We start from the raw sequence: 26,572 nt of genomic DNA, 5'->3' as shown, positions 1-26,572 counted from the left end.
GATTTATGGGTTGTAATGGGTTGTCTTTATATTGATGTTTTCATTAAATGCATGTGCTTTTTAAAAGAAAAGCATTTTACTTATCCCATTCATTTTATTTCCAAGTAAAGTCATACAAAGGTCCTTCCATATCAATATACAGATGTCTGCATGGGAAAAGTTGCACTATTTAATTCTATTATTTTCCTAAGGTTACTTTAAGTTTAATCATATTATACTGTTTTTGCCTCAGGAGACTTCTCTTAAATAACATTTCCTTTCCTTCCTCTGCTTAGGGCTGTACTAAGTGCTTGTGTAGTGTTCTGCTCTCACTGGTGGGTATACAATCTATTTAACACCTTGGCTTCAGTGTGTCATTCAGAAGGCTTTTCCTTGCTTCTGGCTGTGACATTGTCCTGCACACTTAGGTGTAAAAGAAAAATTGCAACCTGAGCTTCCAACTACTTGATACTCTGTCTTAAACTCTGCACCTGATCCATAGCAACAGTTCACTGATAGTAGCTAACTAGTTTACACAAGTAAAATGAAACAGAAGGCCCAGCGAGCAATGTTTCCAGAAACCCAAAGTCATCAAGGATGGCTTAATTTCCCTCTGTTATACTTAAATACAAATGCAAGTGCTACTTCTTTTTTGCAACCTGGCACTGCATCTCAGCACAATGCTACGCTAGCACTGGAACTACAGGACAGAGGAGTGGTGTCTGTGCTCAAAGGCCGGGTACACACGGACAAACATGTACGGTGAAAGCGGTCCGTCGGGCATGTACGGTAGGTCTGTACTGACGACCGTACATGTCCGAGCGGGCAGGATTCCAGCGGACTGTTTTAAAACAAGTCCAGGAATATTTGTCCGCTGGGAAAAGGCCCGGCGGGCAAATGTTTGCTGGAATTCGGCCCGCTCGCGCCCACACACGACCAAACATGTCTGCTGAAACTGGCCCGCGGACCAGTTTCAGCAGACATGTTTGGTCGTGAGTATGGGGCCTAAGAATTACATTAAAGGCATTATAAATTAATACATCACCTCTGTAGTATGAGAACTGACAATTCCTGTGAAAAACTACATATGCCAAATTCCCTGAGTCTAGTGCAGTCGTCTTTAAACTGTGGCCGTGGCCGGATGTGGCCCTTTGCTTGCCTTTATCTGGCTCTTGGGGCACTGTTCCTCCCACTGACACCAACAATGGGGCACTATTCCTCCCATTGACATCAATGGCAGGGCACTATTCATTCCGCTGTTACCAATGATGAGGTACTATTCTTTCCCCTGATACCAATTATGGGGCACTATTCTTTCCCCTGATACCAATGATGGGACACTTTTCCTCCCACTGATACCAATGATGGGGCGCCATTCTTCCCACTGACACCAACAATGAGGCACTATTCCCTCCACTGACACCGATGAGGGGGCATTGTTTACTCACTTTGATGCTGGCCATTTTCAACTCTCATTGACCACAGTCCAAACTGGCCCTTTGTTTAGAATGTTTGAAGGGCTCTGGTCTAGTGCATTACAGTTGAGAGCTATTACCAGAGCTTACCAGGCTGAAAGAGATGTGTTTTCATCACAAGAGCACTCCCACCTTTGTGAGACAACCCCTGAGAAATGACTAGGCATTTGCTGGATGCTATGCGACCTGGAACTAGAAGTCTGGTGCATAGGGGCATTGTTTGACCATGACACTACAAACTGAAGCCACACTATGTCAGGCCAACATTACATGATAAGGCAAACAAAGGGAATACAACTGCATAAATTCCTAGTTAAAGCAACACAAATATTTGAAAGTGTAAATTTCATTCAAGAGCTCAGTCAAAGTTTTATACACAAGTGTTTATATTAAAATTAGGGTTGTCCCGATACCACTTTTTTGAGAATGAGTACAAGTACCGATACTTTTTTTCAAGTACTCGCCGATACCGAATACCGACACTTTTTTTAAATGTCATGTGACTTTTTTTTTTTTTTTTACACAATTTATTTTTTACATTTTTTTTTTACAGTGATTTGTTTTTAAAGGGGGGGGGGGGGTAGTGGATTGTCAGCGTGTTTTTTTTCTTTTTTTGATTATTATTTACATTTTATTTTTTTAATTATTTATTAAAAAAAAAAAATTCATTTTTTTAATTAGTCCTGTTGGGGGGGCTTGGGTGAGATATCAGGGGTCTTAACAGACCTCTGACATCTCCCCTTTAAGACAGAGAAAGGGACTAGAGACACAGATTCCCTAGTCCCTTTCTCTGAAGCCTCAGCTGAAATAAATGGAGGGAAGCTCCTCCATTCATAAACTGAAGCATCATAAACACAAGTTACGATGCTCAGTTATGTGAATGGACAGAGTCAGTGATCACTGACTCTGTCCATTCGGAAAAGGTAGGAGCCTGGTTTAGCGGCTCCTACCTCCGCTCTCCATCCTGACAGATTGAGGGGGGAGAGCGGCATGGGGGCGACAAGACGGCATGGGAGGGGGGAGAGCTGCACGGAGGGGGGGGAGCGGCACGGAGGAGAGCGGCACTGGGAAACAAGACGGCACGGGGGGGGGGACAAGGGGGAGCGACACGGGGGAACAAGACGGCACTGGGGAAGAGCTGCACGGGGGAGAGCGACACGGGGAACAAGATGGCACGGGGGGAAAACTGCACAGGGGAGAGCGACACGGGGGAACAAGACGGCACTGGGGAACAAGATGGCACGGGGGAGAGCTGCACGGGGGAGAGCGACACGGGGGAACAAGACAGCACTGGGGAACAAGATGGCACGGGGGGAGAGCGGCACGGAGGGGGAGAAGACAACACGGAGAAGACTAGTAACTCCCCCCACCACCCGATACCTGAATGCCCAGGTATCGGGTGAAGTATCGAACCATTTCCCCCGAGTACAAGTACTTGGGAAATGCTTGGTATCTGTACCGATACCGATACTAGTTTTGGTATCGGGACATCCCTAATTAAAATCAATGTAAATGCATGTATTTGTGCTCTATAAAGTTTGCCTTCAAGTGTAAAATGGTAATTGATGTGTGTGCACCTGTGTTAATATATTATATGCAATGAAGCTCATTGGAGTGCATTGAAAAGTGTATTGCAAAAATTGTACATTCATTTCCATGGGAAACGCATCCAAAAACAGCCAAGTGTGAGTTCGGCATGAAGGCCATGTCAGACTAGAGATCCATATGCCTCTGACAACTCACCAGCAGCGGGATCACAATGCAGTGAAATACTCACCTGTTTGCAAAGTGTCCCTCCCTCACCGGCCACACAATATTATATACTGCACATGAGTTAGATGTGGAAAAAATGACTTAATTGTGGTTTTATTCAAAATCTTACATATAGGAGTCACATTGGCTTATTGGAATGAAAAGTTTGACACTTTGGCTGGAAACATGGCATTCCACATAATGTACAAAGCACACCCAGGCAGATGGTGACATTCTGTTTTATTATTATAAAAACAGTACCTGCTGTATGTTAAATTAATTCTGTGAAATTTTTACAGTTTTATAAAAGTATGCTAAAATATTAACCAAAGAAATACTTTTAAGTAAACAAAACAGTAACTGTTACTATGGCAATAAGAATGCAAACAGCGAGTGCCAAAAAAGACAAGAGTTTACAGAGTTTGGATTTTTTCTGCTCCTTCTCCATCTTCTTCAATAGAGAGTCATACCCAGGCGTATAAATGTCTTCCAGCCAATACTTTAACTCATATGGATTCTCCTGTAACAAAATTAAGGTCAAGGTTGCTATATTATATTTATTGCGTTTAGAGTGGACCAAAACCCAAGATAAACCTTCTGCGCTCTTGCCTAGTACACACAATCGTTTTTCCCATTGGGAAAACTGCCGTGTTTTCCTTTGGCCGGGAAAACCGGACGTGTGTATGCTCCTTAGCAGTTTTCCCGACAAGAAAACTGCAGTTTAAAAAATGAGAACATGTTCTCTTTTTTTTTCGCCGCAAATCGCTACGGTTTTTCCCCCACAGTTTTCCTATGAGAAACACTGCGAGAGAGCATACACACGGCCGGTTTTCCTGACCAAAGTTCTTCTGGCAGTTTTCCTGTTGGGAAAACCGGCCGCGTGTATAGGGGAAAAGGGACTGAGCCGGTTCCCGGTTTTCCCCTCGGTTTTCCCGGCGGTCCTTTGACCATCGGGAAAACCGATTGTGTGTACTAGGCATCTGCCTTTACTTGCTTCCTTGCTGCTCTTTATAAAAAATAAAGATAAAACTTCCCTGAATAACTTGCAGCTCAACTGTAGTTTCTCCTCAAACTATTGGGCAGTACGGGACTTCTGGTTACAGCTATGATTGTGGGTGGAATCAGTATGAGTACTCAGCCTGAGCAGTGCCTCTGCTTCACACAGATCTTGCTCTTGACTATGGCTAAACCTTAAGGCCCTGTGCACACGACTGGTCCATCCGATGAGAATGGTCCAACGGACCGTTTTCATCGGTCCACCGCTGAAGTGGCCTGATGGTCTGATGTGTGTACACACCATCAGTTCAAAAACCGATCGGGTCGGAACGCGGTAACGTAAAACAAAGACGTGCTGAAAAAAACGAAGTTCAATGCTTCCAAGCATGCGTCAACTTGATTTTGAGCATGCGTGGGTTTTGAACCGATGCTTTTCTGTACTAACCATCGGTTTGGACCGATCGGGCAGCGGTCCATCGGTTCGATTTTAAAGCAAGTTTTAAAATTTTGGCCAAAAGACTGATGGGCCGTACACACGGTCGGTTTGGACCGATGAAACTGAACCTCGGTCCATTCTCATCGGTTTTGTCCGACCGTGTGTATGCGCCCTTAGGCCTGATTCACATTCTGTATGTGCGAATTGCATGACATCCCAGGTAGCAAGCAACTGAGCTGCGAGTTTGAAAATGACTTGCTAAGCTATTGCCAAACTTCACAAGTTTGTTGCACAATTTCAGAAAGTGTACATTGCCTGACTCCAGATCAACTTTCTTTGAAAACATTCTGCAAGTCTGCTGCAAGTTCTGCTTCAGTTATTTTTAATTTTTTTTAACAATACATTTTTATTGATTTTCACATTAGATAGTACAGTACAGGTTGCAGTTTGTTCAAAACAAAACAGTAGTTATAAAAAGTGTCAACACAAGAAAGGATATCAAGGTATAAACATGTCTAATCATATGCAGGCTCTTTATAATGCAACATAGGTTAGTGTGATGAGCTAAAACCTGTCACCCCTTTTGGGTTCACACTGTGAGCAGGTTTTGAAGCATACATTAGTAAGAGACCCGCCCCGAACCCTGGAGTAGGGCTGAGAAGCTCATTCATGTCAAAAGCTACTTGTGTTTATTAGTATTATTTGATAAACAAACTCAGAAACTCATGCATATGGAGTCACTCTATGTACATTTTCTTGCAGTTCCTGGCATATATAATCCTACAGTCGCCTTTGTTAGGCTGGGGTAAATATCAATATCACCACTGGAGGGCAAACCCTTTACATGTTTGTCTTTTACCATCTGTCATGGATGAATTGGTTGTACATTTCTGCTTCAGTTATGTTGTGCAATAGTCATCCCACCAAAGGGGGCACTGTGACTTGCAGAGCTCTTGCTGTACACTCATCACTGCAACTTTGCTCTTGCTAGAGATGTACCATGCAAATTTGCTACAAATTGGAAAAGTGTCAACTAGAACCTGGCCTTCAAGTGCTTTGCAAGTGTACAACTTGCCAATGAAAATGTGCAGCAAGTTAACAGACTTACAATTCAACACTGCCACAAATGTGTGGCAAGTTATGCTTTTTCTGGGATGTAAGTGTGACCGGCTCTCAATGGAGCTGGTTAACACATGTCTGGGGCGGCTGTGGTGCAGTTTCCAAAAGGTTCCTGTGTGTTTCTGGGTCTGGTTCAGGTGTGATTTGAGGCAAAAATTAGGACAGGAAATGCACCTGAACCGGGGAACAGAAACGCACCGGACCCCAGGCTTTTCGAAACTACGGCTGCACAGATGTGAACCCGGCCTTAAGGATTAGTTTACCTCTACCAAAAACTGCCTATGCAGATACTGGGGCAAGTGTAGATAAAAGCAACCCAGATAGGAAGTATAACTTGCCACAAATTTGTGGCAGTGTTGAATTGTAAGTCTGTTAACTTGCTGCACATTTTCACTGGCAAGTTGTACACTTGCAGATCACTTGAAATACAAGTTCTAGTTGACACTTTTGCAATTTGTAGTATATTTGCATGGCAAGTCTCTAGCAAGAACAAAGTTGCATTGGTGAGTCTACAGCAAGAGCTCTGCAAGTCTACAGCATGAAAATTCAGCCACAGTGACCCCTGTGGTGGGATGACTATTGCACAACCTAACTGAATCAGAACTTGCAGCAGACTTGCTGAATGTTTGCAAAGAAAGTTGATCTGGAGTCATGCAATGCGGACTTGCTGCAATTGTGTAAAAAACTTGTGAAGCCTGGCAAGTCTAGCAATAGTTTAGCCAGTCACTTTCAACCTTGCAGCACAATTGTTTGCTATCTGGGAAACTGTGCAGGACATTGGTATAGATGTTGCTAGGGGAAGCCTATTGTTGCTGTACAATCACCAGAGTGAGCTGCCAAACACTGAGCTCAGAGCTACTGCATGAAGGGAGAGAAAAGCATGTAACAGGGTTTGAGAAAGCGCAAAGAGCTCACCCCTGTGATGATGAAGGTGAACAGTAATGGCTGAACCTCTCTTAGCAACATCCTTAGCAATACCCTCATAGTTTTCCAGTCAGGCCTAATGAGGTACATACAGTGGAGAAAAAGTCTACACACTAAAATGTCAGGTTCCTCTGATGAAAAAAAGATGAATAATTGTAGAACTTTTTCCACCTTTAATGTGACCTATAAACTGTACAACTCAATTGAAAAACAAAGTGAAATCTTTTGGGGGGGGGGGGGGGGGGAGTAAAAAAAAAAAAAAAATGTGGTTGCATAAGTGTGCACACCCTCTCATAACTGGGGATGTAGCTGTGTTCGGAATTAAGCAATCACATACAAACTCATGTTAAATAGGAGTCAGTACACATCTGCCATCATTTAAAGTGCCTCTTATTAACCCCAAAAAAAGTTCAGCTGTTCTAGTAGGTCTTTCCTGACATTTTCTTAGTCGCATCCTACAGCAAAAGCCATGGTCCGCGGAGAGCTTCCAAAGCATCAGAGGGATCTCATTGTTAAAAGGTATGAGTCAGGAGAAGGGTACAAAAGAATTTCCAAGGCATTAGATATACCATGGAATAGAGCGAAGACAGTCATCATCAGGTGGAGAAAATATGGCACAACAGTGACATTATCAAAAAATGGACGTCCCTCCAAAATTGATGAAAAGACGAACAGAAAACTGGTCAGGGAGGCAGCCAAGAGGCCTACAGCAACATTAAAGGAACTTCACGAATACCTGGCAAGTACTGGCTGTGTGGTACATGTGACAACAATCTCCCGTATTCTTCATATGTCTGGACTATGGGGTAGAGTGGCAAGACGGAAGCATTTTCTTACGAAGAAAAACATTTTTCAAAAATACATCTGAAGTCTCCCAAAAGCATGTGGGAAAATGTGTTATGGTCTGATGAAACCAAGATTGAACTTTTTGGCCATAATTCTAAAAGATATATGTTTGGCGGAAAAACAACACTGCACATCACCAAAATAACACCATACCCATCGTAAAGCATGGTGGTGGCAGCATCATGCTTTGGTTTTTCTTCAGCTGGAACAGGGGCCTTAGTCAAGGTAGAAAGAATTATGAACAGTTCAAAATACCAGTCAACATTGGCACAAAACCTTCAGGGTTCTGTTAGAAAGCTGAACATGAAGACGGACTTCATCTTTCAACATCGCAACTACCCAAAGCATACATCCAAATAAAAAAGGAATAGCTTTACCACAAGAAGATTCAAGTTTTGGAATGGCACAGCCAGAGTTCAGACCTGAATCCAATTGAAAATCTGTGGGGTGATCTGAAGAGGGCTGTGCGCAGGAGATGTCCTTGTAATCTGACATATTTGGAGTGTTTTTGCAAAGAAGAGTGGGCAAATAGTAAAGATGTGCCATGCTGATAGACTCATACCTCCACCTAAAAGATTTCAGTTTGTTTTTCAATTGAGTTGTACAGTTTAAAGGTCACATTAAAGGTGGAAAACGTTCTGAAATGATTTATCTTTGTTTAATTTTTTTTACACAACAGAAACCTGACATTTTCTGTTTACAAACGTTTATTTGGAAGTTCAGATGTACAAAAATAGAAAAATGTTAATCCTGGGGTTAACAACAAAATTAAAAGCTGGAACAGGTAACATATGGGAACATACAAGGTTGTTTAGGAAAAAAGCAAAAGATATACATATTAATCGAAGGGTAAACAGGACAGTATATATGAATCATAATGAGTGCAGAGGATAGATATTAGATCGCAGACCAATAGGACCACTTTTTTTCATGGATATGGATGGAATCATTAAGAGTGTGATATATTCTCTCTGAGAGCCTGGTCATCCCCATTCGAGCTTGTACTTGGGGCCAAGAGAGGTTGTTGGATTTCTAATTAAAGGCGATCATCCATTGTATGGAGCTACGAAACGTGTGAAAAAGCCTCATACAGGGTAAGGGAATGTTGGGTATATTGGCGTATAAAAGGCATGCTTGTGGGGCATGTAGACTTTTTTTATCCACTGTAAATTGCCTACACCTATACCAAGGGCATTTTTCAATTTCAGTCAAAGCTGGACAGCTTGTTTTTTATCTGCATAGGCAGTATTGTCTAGGTTCACAGATGGACCTTGATTTAACTGTGAGGTAAGTATTTGGAGATTCTTATTTAAACATGTAGATGCAGGGCAGAAGTTCTATCCAAGGTATTCTGATTTTACAAACAAGTGCAATTGTTCTGTACAGTATGAGTTTGATTTAATAAAGAGAGATACTGTATTAAAAAGAGAACATTTTTTACTTTTTGTAATGTACCTGAACCTGATTCCTCATTTGGCTTCAGGGCCTAGTGGAAAGAACAGAGAATCACAATACTATGGAGAGATCCAGCCCCTATTCTAAATATCCGGGGCCCCTTGTCTTCGCCTCTTTCGTTTTGCACATTCCTATATCTAACATCTAGCTGTGACAACAACATCGGAGACATTTTAACTCCTAGCATGGAATCCAGGAAGTCTTCAAGCTTCTTGCCTGGGAAAAACACCCTGCAATAGCATAATTTGGAATTTTTAAATTACAGCTTTGCCCCTTAGCTTTGAACCGGAGGTAGAAGATCCGGAGGGAGAAGACATCACTGAAGAAAGAAGACACGTTAAAGCTACGATGGGGGACATTATTTATTTTTAACAAAGGACTTTGTCAAAAACCTGTGAAATGTATTTGTTTATATTTGGCACTTTTTTGGGTGAATGAGTGGGGGTACAAACGTACCACATGCTCATTCACATAGGGTGGGGGGCCAGGATTAGGGGGCCCCCTTGATAAAGGGGACTTCCAGATTCTGATAAGCCCCCTGCCTGCAGACCCCAAAAACGACTGCCCAGGGTTGTCGGGAAGAGGTCCTTGTCCCCATCAACATGGGGACAAGGTCCTTTGAGGTGGGGGGCACAGAGCCCCCTGCCCCAAATCACCCACCCTACATCCTGAGGGCATGTGGCCTGGTATGGTTCAGGAGGCGCTCACTCGTTCACACACTTTTTATTTTGGGGTGAGGTGCCCCTTAAAACCCATACCAGACCGAAGGGGTCTGGTATGGATTGGTCTTGGGGGGGGACCCTGAGCCATTCTTTTTTTACTATTTGGTGTGGGGTTCCCCATGAAGATCCTCAGAGCACAAGTTTCATGCCGCAAGTCAGATCAGTTAAGATGATGATCCAACTTGAATGCGACTTACATGTGCAGAAACCAAAGTCAGACTGACACAGGTTGGACCAGTTAAGACTACTCTCATAGAGAACCATTGATTTATACACGTCATGCGACATGTGCTCCCAAAGTCGGAGCGCATGTCGCACCAGTGTGAACCAGGCCACAGACAACAAGTAAACTGACAGGTGTTCTAAACACTCTCCACTCTGTCCAAAACTAAAGAAAAAAAGTTTTCCCTTTAGTGTCACTTCAAACTCTACATGCATCCACCACCAGCTTTATTATTGTTCCAGCCCCCCTCATTGGTACCATTATAATACTTTTTCATCTAGTAGCACCATTAATACTATTAAAAAACTGCAGCATTATATAAATAAATAAAATCTGTATGTATATCTGAACAAACTGCAGTTTTTTTATTTTTTTATTTTAAACAATAAAGTTTAATAATTTTTGTGGCTCAGCATCAATTTAACAACATAGTTATCTGTTACAGAAAATGTGTGGGTAGAAAAATACACAACAGGAGGTTTATTGAAGATGAATGACAATCCGTATAAGGCACAGTTGCTAATGCTTAAACTATTACAAGAGTCAAGCCCAGGATATCTCCTGTCAAACTCTGGTATGGAAGAAAATATAGTCAGGTAGTGGTTAAATAGTGCGAAGTCTGAACCAATAGCCAAGGTGATACAAGGGCCTGATGGCATCAAGTGCTGCCTCTTGCACATTGATAGAAAATACTAAATAAAAATGGAGAGCCACTAATTAGAGATGTAAATCTGGGGAGGAAAGATGGAAGAAACTGAGAAGAAAGAAAAAAAAAAAAGGGCAGGGGGAAGGGGAAGAGTCACACTAAAGTCGCACCAAAGTCTCCTGGCAAAATGTAACAATCAGCCCTCCCCCTCGGGAGATGGACGGGAATGCCGCGGCAGTCAAAGGGCTCTATTTCTTAGAAAGGAGGCAGACATGGATCCGGGCTGCAGCTCCTTGCTCTGGGGCCATTGCTTCTCCTCCAGGCTGTCCAGGAAGTGGGTCTTGACTGAGACCAGATTGGCTGAGCGTTCTAAGACTCCCTGGACAGTTGAGTCTCCGGAACTACTTCCTGATTGGCCGGGAGGAGAATCAGGAAGAAAATATTGAATAATAATTTACTATTATCACACAAGTGAGTGTGCTTTTTATTTTTTATTTTTTTAATCACTTTTTTTAATTAAAAAATAAGACAACAGTAAAGTCAGAATTTTTTTTTTTAGATTGTGAAAGATAATGTTACGCCGAGTAAATTAATACCCAACATGTCACGCTTCAAAGTTACGCCTGCTCGTGGAAAGGTAACAAACTTTTACCCTTAAAAATCTCCATAAGCTCAAAACATACAACTATACAGGTTGCATGTTTTGAGCTACAGAGGAGGTCTGGGGCTAGAATTATTTCTCTCGCTATAACAATCGCGGCGATACATCACATGTGTGGGTTCAACACCGTTTTCATATGCGGGCGCTGCTCACGTATGCGTTCGCTTCTGCACGCGAGCTTGGCGGAACAGGGTGCATTTACATATTTTTTTCTTATTTATTTTACCTTTTATTTTTAATTTTTACACTGTTCTTTTAAAAAAAAAAAATTGGGTCACTTTAATTCCTATTACAAGAACATCCCATTGCAGGAACTCTTAAATATGAGATCTGGGGTCAAAAAGACCTCAGATCTCATATTTACACTAAAATGCAATAAAAAAAAAAAAATATATATATATATAAATATATAGTAATGTAATTAAAAAAAATCCCTTTTAGAAGTGACGTTTTTACGTCGCTTCTGCCCTGCAATGATATGGAGACAGGTGGGGGCCATCTTCCCCTCGCTCGTCTCCATGTCAGCCTAAGGCGAGGACGCGATTGCCTCTACCGCTACCGACGGCTCCGGTAAGTGGTGGAGGGCACCGGAGAGCGGCGGAAGGAGGGGCCCCTCTCCCACCAATGATAAAAGTGATCTTGTGGCGAATCCACCGCAGAGACCACTTTTATCTTGTAGCAGACCTGCCGCCCTTGAAGAGGATGCTGGGTTTATGGTAGCGTCGTAAAACGAAGGCGGGCGGTCCGGAAGTGGTTATATAAAAGTAGTATCTTGCCATTGCTGCATGAAAGTCAATCAATATCATGATATACTCAGATTGCAACTATTATGGTATGGGCATTCTCACTCACTAGCTGCCCATATCGACAAGTGTGTTCCCTATTCACAATTTTTTTTATTTTGCTATTGACCACTACACTGTCCTATTTACTACTAGCAGCTTGCTACATACAGATGCTGTACCTGATTAAAGTGATTGTAAAGTCTAGTTTTTTTTCCTATAAAAATAACAAACCAAATCCACTGCACAGAGCAGCCAGGATCCTCCTCTTCTCGAGTCCCTCTTCTGTGCTCCTGGCCACTTTCTCCTGTTGAGTGCCCCTTAGCCAATCAGAAAGGAGAATCTCAGTCGGCTGACACACTCGTGGACATCGAGGGACCTCAGGTAAGTATTAGGGGGCTAAGGGGGGCTGAGGAGGGCTGAGGAGGGCTGCTGCACACAGAAGGCTTTTTATATTCATGTATAGAATGCATGAAAATAAAAAACCTTCGGACTTTACAACCCCTTAAGCTCAAAATGTGGTACCTGGATGACTGAGAATGTTTCAGCTGTGTCTTTAACTAGTTTTTGGAATGGCAATATATGGAAATCACATTATCCATTGTTATCTTAGGCCTCATGTACATGAGACATTTGTTTAGCTCCTCTGAACACCAGAACTGCTGGCAGGAAAAAGCTACATAAAAGATGGGGTAAAAGCCATATATTGAATGTGCATTTAGGTATGTTTAGGTGCGTCTAGAATAGACCCGCCTAATAGAATATAAATTTATTCTGGCCATTGGAATGCATTAATACTCAAATGCTAGACGTGTCTAACGTTTTTGAGTGTTAATGCCTTATACACACAACCGGTTTTCATGACGAGAAAAATATTTTTTTCGTGTGTATGCTCCCTAGCAGTTTTCTCTACGAAAAAATTGCCCACTAAAAAATTTAAACCAGCTATCTTTTTTCTCGTCGTGTTTCCCGTCAGTTTTTTTCTCGTCGCGAAAAACGGTCGTGTGTATGCTTTTCCGAGGGGAAAAAAACGTGCATGCTCCGAATCAAGTATGCAGCCCAAAATCAGCCCAAAGGGTGGCGCCATTTGAAAGGAACTTCCCCTTTTTAGTCCCGTCGTACGTGTTGTACGTCACCACACTTTGGTCGGACGTTTTATTACATGAACGTGTGTATGCAAGCAGGGCCAGATTTGCTCTCCCTGCCTCCCCAAGGCCAGGTTACGCAATGCACCCCCTACCCGCCAACCAAACTACCCCCACCCCCCAAATCAACAGAGAATGGCAACCGGATGGCAGGGGCGGCACGGTTAGTTCAAATATTTTTTGTTTCTTTTACTTTTTAATCACTTTTTTTATTTAATTTTATTTTTAGCTTGTCATTTACTCTTTCTTATTATTGTATAATTTTCTTATTATTTTTAATATTATTTTTCTGATTCTTTACTTTTTAATTGTTTTTTTATTTTATTAATTTAATTATTATTTCTTAGTATTTTTTTATTACAAAAAAAAATGTAATACATTTTTTTCACTTAACTTTATTGCTATCACACAGGAGAAAACACTTCCCTGTGTGATAGCAATTGGAGGTGACAGGTTCTCTTTATTGACCCTGTCACCTCCAAAACAGGAGTCCTGGCACTGTGCTAGAACTCCTGTCACAGCTGAGATGGGAGGAGCACAGCTCACTGTGTACATCGGCGGCGGCGGTAACAGGAGACAGACTCGGCAGCTGGGAGGAGGACGGAATCCCGAAGACAGAGCCAGCAGAGAGAGGTATGTGTGTTTTGGGGGGGGGGGAGAGGGGAGGACGGACGGCAGCACAAATTTTACAAGTGATTTTGGCGACCTCGCCGCAATCACTTGTTAAAGAGCGAGCAGATTGCCCCACACTATATTTAGTCCTACTAGAAAGCAACTTACCGCCAATAACTGTATGTTCCGGGCGTCGGGGGACTCCATGCTGCTGCCGCCCCTTGGCACCCTGCTGCCCCGAGGCCTGGCCTTGGTGGCCTTGTGGGAAATCCGGGCCTGTTTGCAAGTCAGGCTGGAGAGGAATCACGTCGGGAAAAACATTGTTTGTCCCCTGCCGAGAAAAATGGTCCTGTGTACGAGGTATTAGACGTGTTTTGGTGTCTAGCATTATTTCTGCTCTTCACCTACTTTTCTGAATGCTCCTTTGGTGTTTTTTTATTTTACCTGTAAACGCCTATGTGTGTATGGACACATAGAGCTGCTTTAACCACTTAAGCCCCGGACCAAAATGCAGCTAAAAGCCCAGGCCAGGTTTTGCGATTCGGCACTGCGTCGCTTTAACAGACAATTGCACGTGTGACGTGGCTCCCAAACAAAATTGTCGTCCTTTTTTTCCCACAAATAGAGCTTTCTTTTGGTGGTATTTGATCATCTCTGCGTTTTTTTTTTTTTTTGCGCTATAAACAAAAATAGATCGACAATTAAAAAAAAAAATTCAATATTTTTTACTTTTTGCTATAATAAATATCCCCCAAAAATATATAAAACAATTTTTTTTCCTGAGTTTAGGCCGATACATATTCTTCTACATATTTTTGGTAAAAAAAAATCGCAATAAGCGTTTATCGGTTGGTTTGCGCAAAATGAATGGCGTTTACAAAATAGGGGATAGTTTTATTGCATTTTTATAAAAAAAATTTTTTTTACTACTAATGGCGGCGATCAGCGATTTTTTTCGTGACTGCAACATTATGGCAGACACTTTGCACAATTTTGACACATTTTTGGGACCATTGTCATTTTCACAGCAAAAAATACATTTAAAATGCATTCTTTATTGTGGAAATGACAGTTGCAGTTTGGGAGTTAACCACAGGGGGCGCTGAAGGGGTTATGTTTCACCTAGTGTGTGTTTACAACTGTAGGGGGGGGTGTGGCTGTAGGTCTGACGTCATCGATTGTGTCTCCCTATAAAAGGGATGACACGATCGATGCAGCCGCCACAGTGAAGCACGGGGAAGCCGTGTTTACATACGGCTCTCCCCGTCCTTCAGCTCCAGGGAGCGATCGCGAGGGGGTGGCTAGAAACGAATAGCTGCCCCCTCATCCCGGATCACTCCCAGAGCTACAGACCGCTGCATGTAACGCGAGGGGGATAATCGGACCCCCGACCCGCGGAAAGGCAGGGACGTACAGGTACGCCCATTCTGTGGACGTACATATACATGCGGCGGTCGTTAAGCGGTTAATGGGCTGAATAAACAGGCTGTAACAGTGCCATTTTTTAAGCTCTGTGTCAATGAGCCCTGATAGTTTGTTTGCAAGTACAATTACATAGATCTCCTCTTGCACTAGCAGTCCATCCTAGGCAGGTGCATATTGGTTTAGTGTTGCTATTGACTACTGCATTAATATTATCAGGGCTCAAAATTTCAAGTCCTGAGCTACTAGCCAGGCCTCAAAGGTTACTTGCCACCAGTTGCCCCTCAGCCAATCAGAAAGAAGAATCTCGGTCGGCTGACACACTCGTGGACATCGAGGGACCTCAGGTAACTATTAGGGGGGCTAACTCCCATGTGTGAATGCAGCCTTATACTGGACAACTGAGAAGGTTTCTGCCATGCCTTTCCCAAGTTTTTGAGTTGTGATTTATGTTGTGTATATCCTGATAGAGGTTTTAACTCTTTACTACTCTATCCAATTATTATTGTTTTATGCAGAAAGTTTAATACTGTAGCTAACATAAGCTATTAGAGATGCAAACGTTCAGGATAGATTATATCCCTTCTCCAGGCTTTATACATTTCTGAAAGTGGTTCTGAAATCTACATATTTATATACGGACATACTCCAAACTTTATGCATTCATCAATGGCTAACCTGGTACATTACTCTACTGCTACCAATTTTCTACTGCTACCAATAATGAACTTTTTTAAGTTTTGACTATATATACATTTAAAGCAGTATTAAACGAAAAAGCAAACATTTAATATACTGCAGCTTGCCATTTCTTAGATGTGATGGCTGCATTCATTTAGCTTTTTAAACTCCCTTTTTTTAAATTTATTTTCACCTGGGGATCCAGCAAGTAAGTTTGTTGTTTTTCAAAACAACAAGCTTCCAAGCAGAATGTACAGTTGAAAAGAATGGGATAAACCAGTTAATACTAGCAGGGGAGCTTACAATGATTAACTTGAGTTTCTTTTTTGTAAAACCTTTATCCCAAAAGAGAAAAAAGCTGGCGGTGCAGGGGACAGTCTATGTGGACAGCTTTACCCCGGATGCTTGCGTACTTAGATGTGCCTCTTTAAATTATCAACCATGTGAGTTTCTAAATGTTGCACCTTCATTAACCACTTGTCGACCAGCCGCCGCAGTTTTATTGCAGTTTTACTGCGGCAACATGGCTCGGCTGGGCGAAACAAGATTATGTTACGTCGCTCCGCCCTGTGGCCACTAGAGCCAAGGAGCCGATGCGAGTGCCCCGCGATCGCTTGTGACAGAGCGAGAAACGGGAGCTGTGTGTTTAAACGGGTTCTTTCAGGGGAGAAATTACTGATTGTCTCTTCATACAAAGTATGAACAGCGATCTGTCATTTCCCCTAGTAAGTCCCATCCCCCTCTCAGTTAGAACAGACAATAGGGTAGACCAGGTGGTATGAGAGCCCTCTGATGTGGCCCACGACCTCCTGCTCTGGGATGGAATAAAATAGAATAGAATACTGTTATTGAAGGTAAGTTTTTATTACTAAAATCACAGTGTGTGTATACAGTATATGGCAATATCTGTTCTGCAGTGGTTGCTGGGCAACGCTATAACGCTAAATATAGCGCCTGCAAAGCGCCCTGAAAGAGGCGCTCCTCACGCTCCAGTGTGAAAGCCCTGGGTGCGCTGGCAGGACGTTAAAAAATGTCCTGCAAGCAGCATCTTTGGAGTGGTGAAGGAGCAGTGTGTATACCGCTCCTCCACCGCTACTGACCATTGAAATGATTGGGCACTGTGGCTATACCGCTGGCAAAGCGCAGCTGCAGGGTTTAAAAGCACCACGCCAGCGGCCAAATACCCCCGCAAAAATGACGGTAAGCCCCTGCTAAAAAATGGCGACGCTTTACCGCCGACGCCACCCGCGCCCCAGTGTGAAAAGGGCCTTACCAAACACAGAAAATGTTGGGAATTGTTCACTAATGCCCAAGTATAATAGGAGGTGCTATATGAAGGATATGGGTAATGGCCATATGAGTAACTTTGTTTTTGTTGGCTCCCTATGATCTTGGATGTAGTGTGAATGTGTCCATAGTTAAAAAAAAATAAAAAAATCTAACCTGAATGATCTACTATATTATTATTTACATGGTTATTTACCATTATCTATTTTAAAGATGATAAAATACAACATATCTTGTATTAACTTACAACATACCTTCAAGTGTGGAGATAGTTTTGGGTTTGGGGACTGTTGGTCATAGTCCTGAATGGTCCATGATGGTGTTTTTTTTGTGGTAATAATTTTCTCCTGGTTTGCTGCATCCATGTACAGGGGATTGCTTTTAATTTTGGATTTCATCATTTCTGGAGTAAAATTTTCACACAGGGATTTGTCAGCTGCCACATGGCTTTCCAACTTTGATGACTGCTTTTCTTCATTGACATTACTGTTATCATTCTGTGTCCAAAATAAAGATGAAAGATTCACTATTTCTGCATACACTGCATTTCATATACTGTATAAGAAAACAAAGCATACAACATATTTATTAATTAAAGGTAAATTGCAATGATACAACTTAACATTAGTCTCTGCTCAAAATGGTAAGATGATTGACGCTCCTTTTTATTTTGTATTAGCCTTTTACTGCATGGCAGAAAGTCCTATGCTTTGCTCCTGTGATGTAGCAGATTCCACCAAGGTCTTTAGTCTGCTGGGGCCAAAGCATGGGAAACTACAGGGAGCTCTGTGTAATTTTTTCCAGACACAGGGCATCCTGGATTGTGTGACCAGCATTGATTGCTGCCAAGGGGGTATATTAGGAATGGAGAATGCTGTAAATTCTCTTCCTTGGTGTGTGTGGTGCCACAGCCAAGGGCAGCGTCTTAGGGTGACTATACTGCAGTGATTTCACTACAGGCCCTGCAGGGTTTTCACCAGCCTTCAGGAGAATTCAAGAGGGCTGCTAGGGGCATAAGGTATTTTTTTTTATAGAAAAAGAAAATGTTTTAAGTATAAATCTGCAGTTCTAGATCATTTTATTAGAAACATTTATATAGGTTTACTTTAAATGCCGCGTACACACGATCATTTTTCAGCATGAAAAAAAACTTTGTTTTTCAGCATGTCCAAAAAACGACGTTTTCCCAATTTCATCATTAAAACGACGTTGCCCACACACCATAGTTTTTAAAAAAAATAATCTAGCAAAGCGCAGTGATGTACAACACGTACGACGGCACTATAAAGGGGAAGTTCCATTTGCCTTTGGGCTGATTCCGTCTTAGTAAAAGGTGATTCGCGATTTTCTGTCTGTTACAGCGTGAAGAATGTGCTTACTCCATTATGAACGGTAGTTTTACCAGAACGAGCGCTCCCGTCTCATAACTTGCTTCTGAGCATGCGCTGTTTTTTTACGTCGTTTTAGCCCACACACGATCATTTTTTACAACCCGAAAACGACATTGTTTAAAACGACGTTAAAAAATGGAGCATGTTCGAATTTTTTTTTGCTCGTTTTTCAGAACCTGAAAAATGATGTGTAGCCCACACACGGTCATTTTAAATGACGTTTTTGAAAAACAAAGTTTTTTTCATGCCGAAAAATGATCGTGTGTACGCGGCATAAAGTATTGAATTAACTGAATGCCAATATTTGCAGTTGCTTGTTTACTCTTTACCATCAATCTTTTCAGGGGCACTGCAGTTGGAAAAAAATTGTATTTTTGGAGTGAGATAACTGTTAACTGAGGTCTGTAATAAAAATAACAAGCCACCAGTGTAATTGAGCAATGCAAAACAAATATATATAGGTTGGTTTCATTGGATGTCATACTTCCGCATGATTTTGTCTTTTCCTAAAAAGACAAACATAGTCGATTTAAGTAGAGTAACTTAAAATAAACACGTGCTTAAAAATTATGGAGGCTGCCATTGCTGACCTTTACTAAAAATACTAATTGCCTTGCTCTTATACTGACCAAAGTACTTTCCAAGACACTGATAATTTTTTGCAATTTAAATGTTGATCCTAAAACATTATTAAAATTACAACTCTCCAACATTTTTTTCTTGGTTTGGTACATGTTCCCCAGGGCAAAGACCAGCCCCCTCATTTGTTTGACAATTCCTTGCCTAATAGCCTAGAAACTGTTTTTTTTAATCATTAAGCACTTATTGGGCCGGATTCAGAAAGAGATATGACGGCGTATCTCCTGATACGCCGTCGTATCTCTGAGTGCGCTCGGTCGTATCTATGCAACTGATTCATAGAATCAGTTACACATAAATATCCCTAAGATCCGACAGGTGTAAGTGTCTTACACCGTCGGATCTTAGGCTGCATATTTACGCTGGCCGCTAGGTGGCGCTTCCGTTTGTTTACGCGAGGAATATGCAAATTACTATTTACGACGATTCAGAAATAAACGATCGGCGTAAAGTTACCCCTGCTATATGAGGGGTATGTGCGGCGTATCCTATGTTAAGTATGGCTGTCGTTCCCGCGCCGAGTTTTGAATTTTTAACGTCGTTTGCGTAAGTCATTCACTAATATGGCTGGACGTAATTTACATTCACGTCGAAAGCAATGACGTTTTGCGGCGGATTTTCAAGCATGCGCACCAGGATGTTTTCACGAGCGGCGCATGCGCCGTTAAAAAAAAAAGAGACTTTCTTGTGCATCATCTTTAGAAGAGGCTTTCTTCTGGGATGACAGCCATGCAGACCAATTTGATGCAGTGTGGGGCATAGAGTCTGAGCACTGACAGGCTGATCATACGTCTATTTCCCCAAAACAACCTCTGGATATGACACTGAGCATGTGCACTCAATTTCTTTGGTTGACCATGGCGAGGCCTGTTCTGAGTGGAACCTGTCCTGTTAGACTTCTGTATGGTCTTGGTCACGGTGCTGCAGCTCAGTTTCAGGGTTTTGTCAATCTTCTTAATGCTTTATGTAGAGCGGGGACTCTTTTTTTTAGATCCTCAGAGAGTACTTTGCCATGAGGTGCCATGTTGAACTTCCAGAGAGAGTGAGAGCGATAAAACCAGCTTAAACACACCTGCTCCCCATTCACACCTGAGACCTTGTAACACTAACAAGTCACATGACATTGGGGAGGGTAAATGGCTAATTGGGCCCAATTTGGACATTTTGACTTAGGCCCCATACTCACGACCAAACATGTCTGCTGAAACTGGTCCGCAGGCCAGTTTCAGCAGACATGTTTGGTCGTGTGTGGGCGCGAGCGGGCCGAATTCCAGCAAACATTTGCCCGCCGGGCCTTTTCCCAGCAGACAAATATTCCTGGACTTGTTTTAAAACAGTCCGCTGGAATTCTGCCCGCTCGGACATGTACGGTCGTCAGTACAGACCTACCGTACATGTCCAGGCGCCCGCCGTCCCTCGCATGCGTCGAATGACTTCGACGCATGCGTGGAAGCATTTTAAAGGCGGGCCGCCCACGTCGCCGCGTCATTGTCGCGGCGACACCGCGTCATCGACGCGGCGACACCGCGGACACGCCCCGCGTATTGTTTACGCGCGGACTTCTGTACGATGGTGTGTACAACCATCGTACAGAAGCCCTCTGGCAGACATGTATGGTGAAAACGGTCCGACGGACCGCTTTCACCATACATGTTTGGTCGTGAGTACCCGGCCTTAGGGGTGTACTCACTTTTGTTGCCAGCGGTTTAGTCATTAATGGCTTTGTGTTGAGATATTTTAAGGGGGCAGCAAATTTACTCTGTTATACAAGCTGTACACTCACTACTTCTAGCAAAGTGTAATTTCCTCAGTGTTGTCACATGAAAAGATAAAATAAAATATTTACAAAAGTGTGAGGAGTGTACTCACTTTTGTGAGATACTGTGTATATATATATATATATATATATATATATATATATATATATATATATATATATATATATATATATATATATATATATGTATATATATAAAGTGAGCAGTACAGCAGCAAGAGTTTTAGTGAACGCAGATGCTGACAGCCAAGGCTTGCTATAATTAGAAATCCATACATTTGAGGGATGCAGCACTCGGGCCTGATAAATAACTATTTTTAGATTACCTGACTTAATATTTGGCTATCAAATTCCGTAACCCTTGTTCAAAAGGAGATATTCAAACATACATATTAAATATAAAAAAAACAAAAGCATAATAATAAACAGGCCTGTAAAGCAGATTCTTTATAATGAGCAGTAAACAGGTTTTTCATTCTTCAAGGGGTACTCACCGGCAGGTAAAGCTTGTTATGCCATCGTTGTGCGTGCAAAGCTGCAGAGTTAGCTAGTAAAGTCTTTACATCTAAACGTAGAAATTTATCAGGATGATTGTTATTCGGCAATACAGAAAGATCCATGCTTTCAGCTCACTGCTGTAAGGAAGACTGGTAAACCGTCACGCAGTTTAGAGAATCCATTGTGAATTATTCATGAATGAAACAATGTTCTCACAGGTGAATGGCACTGTAACCTATTACTTCTGAACCCATTCAGTCCATGCTGACATACAAACCACATTCATATAAGACATTTTTTTTATGCATTTGAAGTGAATATTTAAACAACATTTGGGGGATCAAAACTTGCTCTGTGAATGTCTCTTCATTCATGCAAATTTAATAAATAATACCCCTAATGTTTGTTAAACTGTATGTGTGTAATAAGCTTCTTTGTTGCCTTTTGCCGGGCAAGTGTAACATTCCCTAACATTCAATCCTAAGAGAAAAATAGTCATAAGAACTTTTGATCATGAGCAGGGCTTTTTTTCTCAAACAATAGGTGTTGGAAATCAACCACGACCCCCCCCCCCCCAAAACCCCTCCCCCACACACACTCTCCAAATCACATCAAATAGTGGGTGTGGTAAGATTTCACAAAGAGTAGGAGGGTCTTAAAGGGATATTAAATACTAGGATTGCATTTCATACAGAGTGCAAAGTTCAGGAGGGTTTCACACAGAGTGCAGAGCTATCACTTGTAAACACAGAAACCGGACATCTGCTTTTACAAGTGATTGTGGTGAGCAGGCACCAAAGGGTCTGAGCCAGAGGTGGTGGAACTCAATTCCACCAAGTTCCACCTGAAAAAAAGCCCTGATCATGAGAGATTAACATTCACTAGTATACAAAATAGCCTAACACTATAGGTTGAAGAACATTCAAGCGACAGGGAAAAAAGTATGATGGAGACCTCTGCAGTGTACATCTATGGAGATTCCTATTGGAAAAGTGTAACTAATGGGTGTTCAACCGAGTGAACCTCCAGTTGTAGTGTGAAGTGAAACATTTAACAGTTGTAATATTATCACTGCTAAATGTGATAACTTTCTTTTGGTTATTAGGCCCTTTGTAAAGTGGACCTCATAACTAAAAAAAAAAAGCCTGGGGTCCCACCAAATATTATAGGACTCTTTAAGTCTGATATAGACTTTAAGGGGGAACCACATGCAAAAGCAAAAAAGAAGAGCATGGAGTCCCCCAGTTGTCCCACATAAGCAGGCCAGTATTACGATGTGATTGACAGTGGATTTACATTGTGGAACTTTTTTTATTAAATTGTGTGTGTGTTTATTTACTATTATCTTTCTTTTTATGCATTGTACCCCTTATTGATTCACTTAGAGTCGAACTCGAAGCTCATCCCTATTCGGTTACACAGGGGGCTGTCAGATAGCACTTTTCCTTTGATGACCCATGCTCTTAGGCCGTGTACACACGGGCAAACATGTACGATGAAACCGGTCCGCCGGACCGTTTTCACCGTACCTGTCTGCCCGGGGATTTCTGTACGATGGCTGTACTAACCATCGTACAGAAATCCGCGCGTAAACAATACGCGACGATGACGCGGTGTCGCCGCGACAATGACGCGGCGACGTGGGCGGGCCTGCCAGTTAAATGCTTCCACTCATGCGTCAAAGTCATTCGACGCATGCGAGGGATGGCGGGCGCTCGGACATGTACGGTAGGTCTGTACAGACGACCGAACATGTCCGAGCGGGCAGGATTCCAGCGGACTGTTTTAAAACAAGTCCAGGAATATTTGTCTGCTGGGAAAAGGCCCGGCGGGCAAATGTTTGCTGGAATCCTGCACGCTCGGGCCTACACACGACCGAACATGTCTGCTGAAACTGGCCCGCAGACCAGTTTCAGCAGACATGTTTGGTCGTGTGTACGGGGCCTTAGAGTTTGGGATCTTATTAATCAGTTGTGGGACCTGGCCCACCCTGTGTCCCTGCTCGGGAAGTTTCTGTAGTTTCCCCCTGACAAACAAATTACTTTCTTTGGACCATAGGCGGACCATGGCAATGGCAGTTGCGGTAAATTTGTGGATTATGATAACCTGCTGGCCTTTGAGGTTCTAAAGGCTCAACATTGTGGCTTCCCTATGGACTTTTGGCATTACAGACAACGCCATCATTTCTTTCCACAGCATGGCCACGCTATTAGGGACATATCCTCTCTTTCACCTTTCGGACATCTATTTATAGCTGAGAACCCTACACCTCACATGATATCCGAACTTTATCAATTACTAGGCTCTGCCTTTGTTTTTTTGATTGTAGTGCATCAGTGCACTTTTACAGCTGTATATTGTAGTGCATCAGTGCACTTTCATACAGTATACTGTAGTGCATCAATGCGCTTTTACTGCAGTATATTGAAGTGTGTCATTGGAGTGAGTCAGGCAGTTTTTCTGCAGTATATTAAAGTGTGTCAGTGTAGTGTGTCAGGGCAGTTTTACAGCAGTATATTGTAGTGTGTCAGTGCACTTTTACTGCATTATATTTTAGTGCATCAGTGCACTTTTACAGCAGTATATTGCAGTACATCAGTGCACTTTTACAACAGCATATTTTAGTGCATCAGAGCACTTTTACTGCCGTATATTGTAGTGCATCAGTGCACTTTTTCGATAGTATATTGTTGTGCATCAGTGCACTTTTACTGCATTATATTGTAGTGCATCAGTGCACTTTTACTGCATTATATTGTAGTGCATCAGCGCACTTTTACCGGATTATATTGTAGTGTATCAGTGCACTTTCACAGCAATATTTTGTAGGGCGTCTGCACTTTTACAGCAGTATATTGTAGTGCATCAGTGCACTTTTACTGCAGAATATTGTAGTACGTCAGTGCACCTTTACAGCAGTATATTGTAGTGCATCAGTGCACTTTTACTGCAGTATATTATTGTCTGTCAGTGCAGTTTTACTGCAGTATATTGTAGTGTGTCAGTGAAGTGTGTCTATGTAGTGCAGTGTTTTACAGCACAATACATAACATTTGATGCTATATACAGTGCTGTACAACCCCCCTTTTTTTTTGCTGCGTGTTATCTGTCAGCGGCAGTCATCGAGTTAAAGTACACCAAACACCACTTTTCATTGAATAAAATACACAAAAGAGGGTCGCCCTGGGACTTTAAATGATGTGGTCACAGTTAGCCACTGAGTAACAAGAGTAGTAGCAGTATAAATATGTATGTACAAAATAAATAATCAAAGCAAACCTTACTAATAAAGTGTCAATGAATATTCGCAGCGCTATAAGAATATGTGTGTATTCTTCTAAGTGATAAATGAATCAAACTAACAAAAAAAGTGACACGTGAAATATCACAATAATGAAAATTGATAAGTAAAAACTAAATGAACCCGTGAAAACTAAAAAACATGAAAAGCATAAACAGTTCATGTAAATAAGTGATCCTATGATCTTCAGGGTCTTCCACCACACCGCAAGTGTTCAGTGATCCCATCACCCATCAAAATGGCCACTCACCACAAATATATGCATCACACTCGCGTGCTTCGGCTAACAAGTTCAAATCAATCACCTCTCCAAATGAATGTGAATGAAATTTCAATATCCAATGATGTGATCCAAATGGTTCCACACGAATGGTAAAAAGGAAGAAAAGGAAGTGCACAATAGTGTGATACCGTATAAACAGTTTTAATAAAACACCACGTACAAACTTCAAAAGTTGCACTCACAAACAAATTAAAAATACCAAGCAGTGAATCCAAGCAGTACAAGTTTTCCTTAAAAAAATCCTCATCTGGTTAGAAATTGGTCACGGCGGACCTACGATTAGCCAGAGAAAAATCTTACTACTACACGATATTACACTCCACTCTCAATGTAGGGGCTGGTTCTCCAGATGATTTAACAAGCTTGGAGCGCTATACAGCCTGGTGCATCACGTTGGTTCAAAAAGTGACTGTGTGGCCACGATCCGACATGTTTCGTCATTAAGACCGGAAGTAAATGCTGTGCGTGCCCACGTACCGCCTCGACGTACGTTTCGTTTATGTCATCATTGCTTCCTGATATTTTTATTAAACAATATCATGCTATGGCGGTATTTCTCTTCTTTTACCATGCTCAATGACGCTTAGTCAAGCTGAACCAAAGGAACTCCAATTGTTGCAGTCTGTCCATGGTGACACTAAGCTTTATTTGACCTCTTTTCTAATGAAAAAGGTCAACTACTTCTGGTAAGGTGTCATCCTTATATGCACTATTGTGGTGTCCTCAATTGGTGAAGGTGGAAACCCTCCCTGTCTTTGCACAGTGCGAACTGAAAGAATTTGAACACTAACAACACAGTTTTTATTGCACTTATGGACACTTTGCTTAATTATTGTTTTATTTCTTAACGGACTTATTACTTTGTTATATGCACATGATTATTTTGTTGAATACTGGTAACCATTCTTCTGGGTGGATGCTAGTTAATTGCACTGGTTTGGCAGTTATTTTATTTTATTATCTTTGATTATACTTCCACCGTATATTATTTGCACTTGGTAATTAGCGCCCCGTGCTTTGCTATTTTGTATATTCATTCAGTTCACTGAATTTTGGGGAGCAGCTTAAAACACTTTAATTATATTTAATCATTTAAATTTTTGGGTATATTTTTGGCGCAAGACCCTTACCTACGCTAGTTGTTAGCCTATATTTTTATTATAAGTGTAAATGGCTACAAGTTTGGAACAATGTATGAGAATATGTGGTCCATTCATATACAGGAAGTAGTGTGTGTACTGGTGAATTGTGGTCACGGGGACACCCGAGAGGCCGTCTTTGGAACGGAACTTCTCCGCTCTGTTATACCGCCCACGTCTATCGCTCTACCACAATGCCTCTTGAGCCAGTTTATACACTTCCACCAGCCTTCTTTGCATTTGTTGTGTGCTGTCCCATTTGCGCCCTTCTGCCCTTAGTTATGGCGATGCGCATGCGCCGTCTGTTTTTGAGGCGGACGAGCTCAATGGAACTGTCAGCATATAAGGGAGGACCTATTGACTGTGTGGCCAATCCCATGA

The 26,572-nt window shown here is 42.0% G+C and overlaps 1 protein-coding gene across 1 annotated transcript; it reads right to left on the bottom strand.

The window, feature by feature from the left end:
• Window positions 1-3,429: 3,429 nt before the first annotated feature.
• On the bottom strand, window positions 3,430-21,691 carry MINAR2 (membrane integral NOTCH2 associated receptor 2). The gene is made up of 3 exons (XM_040335829.1): window positions 21,465-21,691; window positions 17,418-17,660; window positions 3,430-3,726 (listed from the first exon to the last, which is right to left on the bottom strand). The coding sequence occupies exons 1-3, from the start codon at window positions 21,588-21,590 to the stop codon at window positions 3,547-3,549; spliced, it is 549 nt and encodes a 182-aa protein (XP_040191763.1). The 5' UTR covers window positions 21,591-21,691; the 3' UTR covers window positions 3,430-3,546.
• Between the last annotated feature and the right edge of the window lie 4,881 nt (window positions 21,692-26,572).

This window comes from Rana temporaria, chromosome 1, assembly GCF_905171775.1.
Source record: "Rana temporaria chromosome 1, aRanTem1.1, whole genome shotgun sequence".
Lineage (NCBI taxonomy): Eukaryota > Metazoa > Chordata > Amphibia > Anura > Ranidae > Rana > Rana temporaria.
Note: the sequence above shows the minus strand (reverse complement) of the source record. Positions and strands in the feature narration are given on the sequence as shown.

Bases quoted from the DNA above. Each gene is read 5' to 3' on its own strand.
- MINAR2 (XM_040335829.1), bottom strand. From the start codon at position 21,590: ATGGATCTTTCTGTATTGCCGAATAACAATCATCCTGATAAATTTCTA. The intron at 17,661-21,464 runs GTGAGTACCCCT...TTTTGGACACAG, and splicing joins ATAACAAGCTTTACCTGCCG to AATGATAACAGTAATGTCAA. The intron at 3,727-17,417 runs GTATGTTGTAAG...ATTTTGTTACAG, and splicing joins AACTATCTCCACACTTGAAG to GAGAATCCATATGAGTTAAA.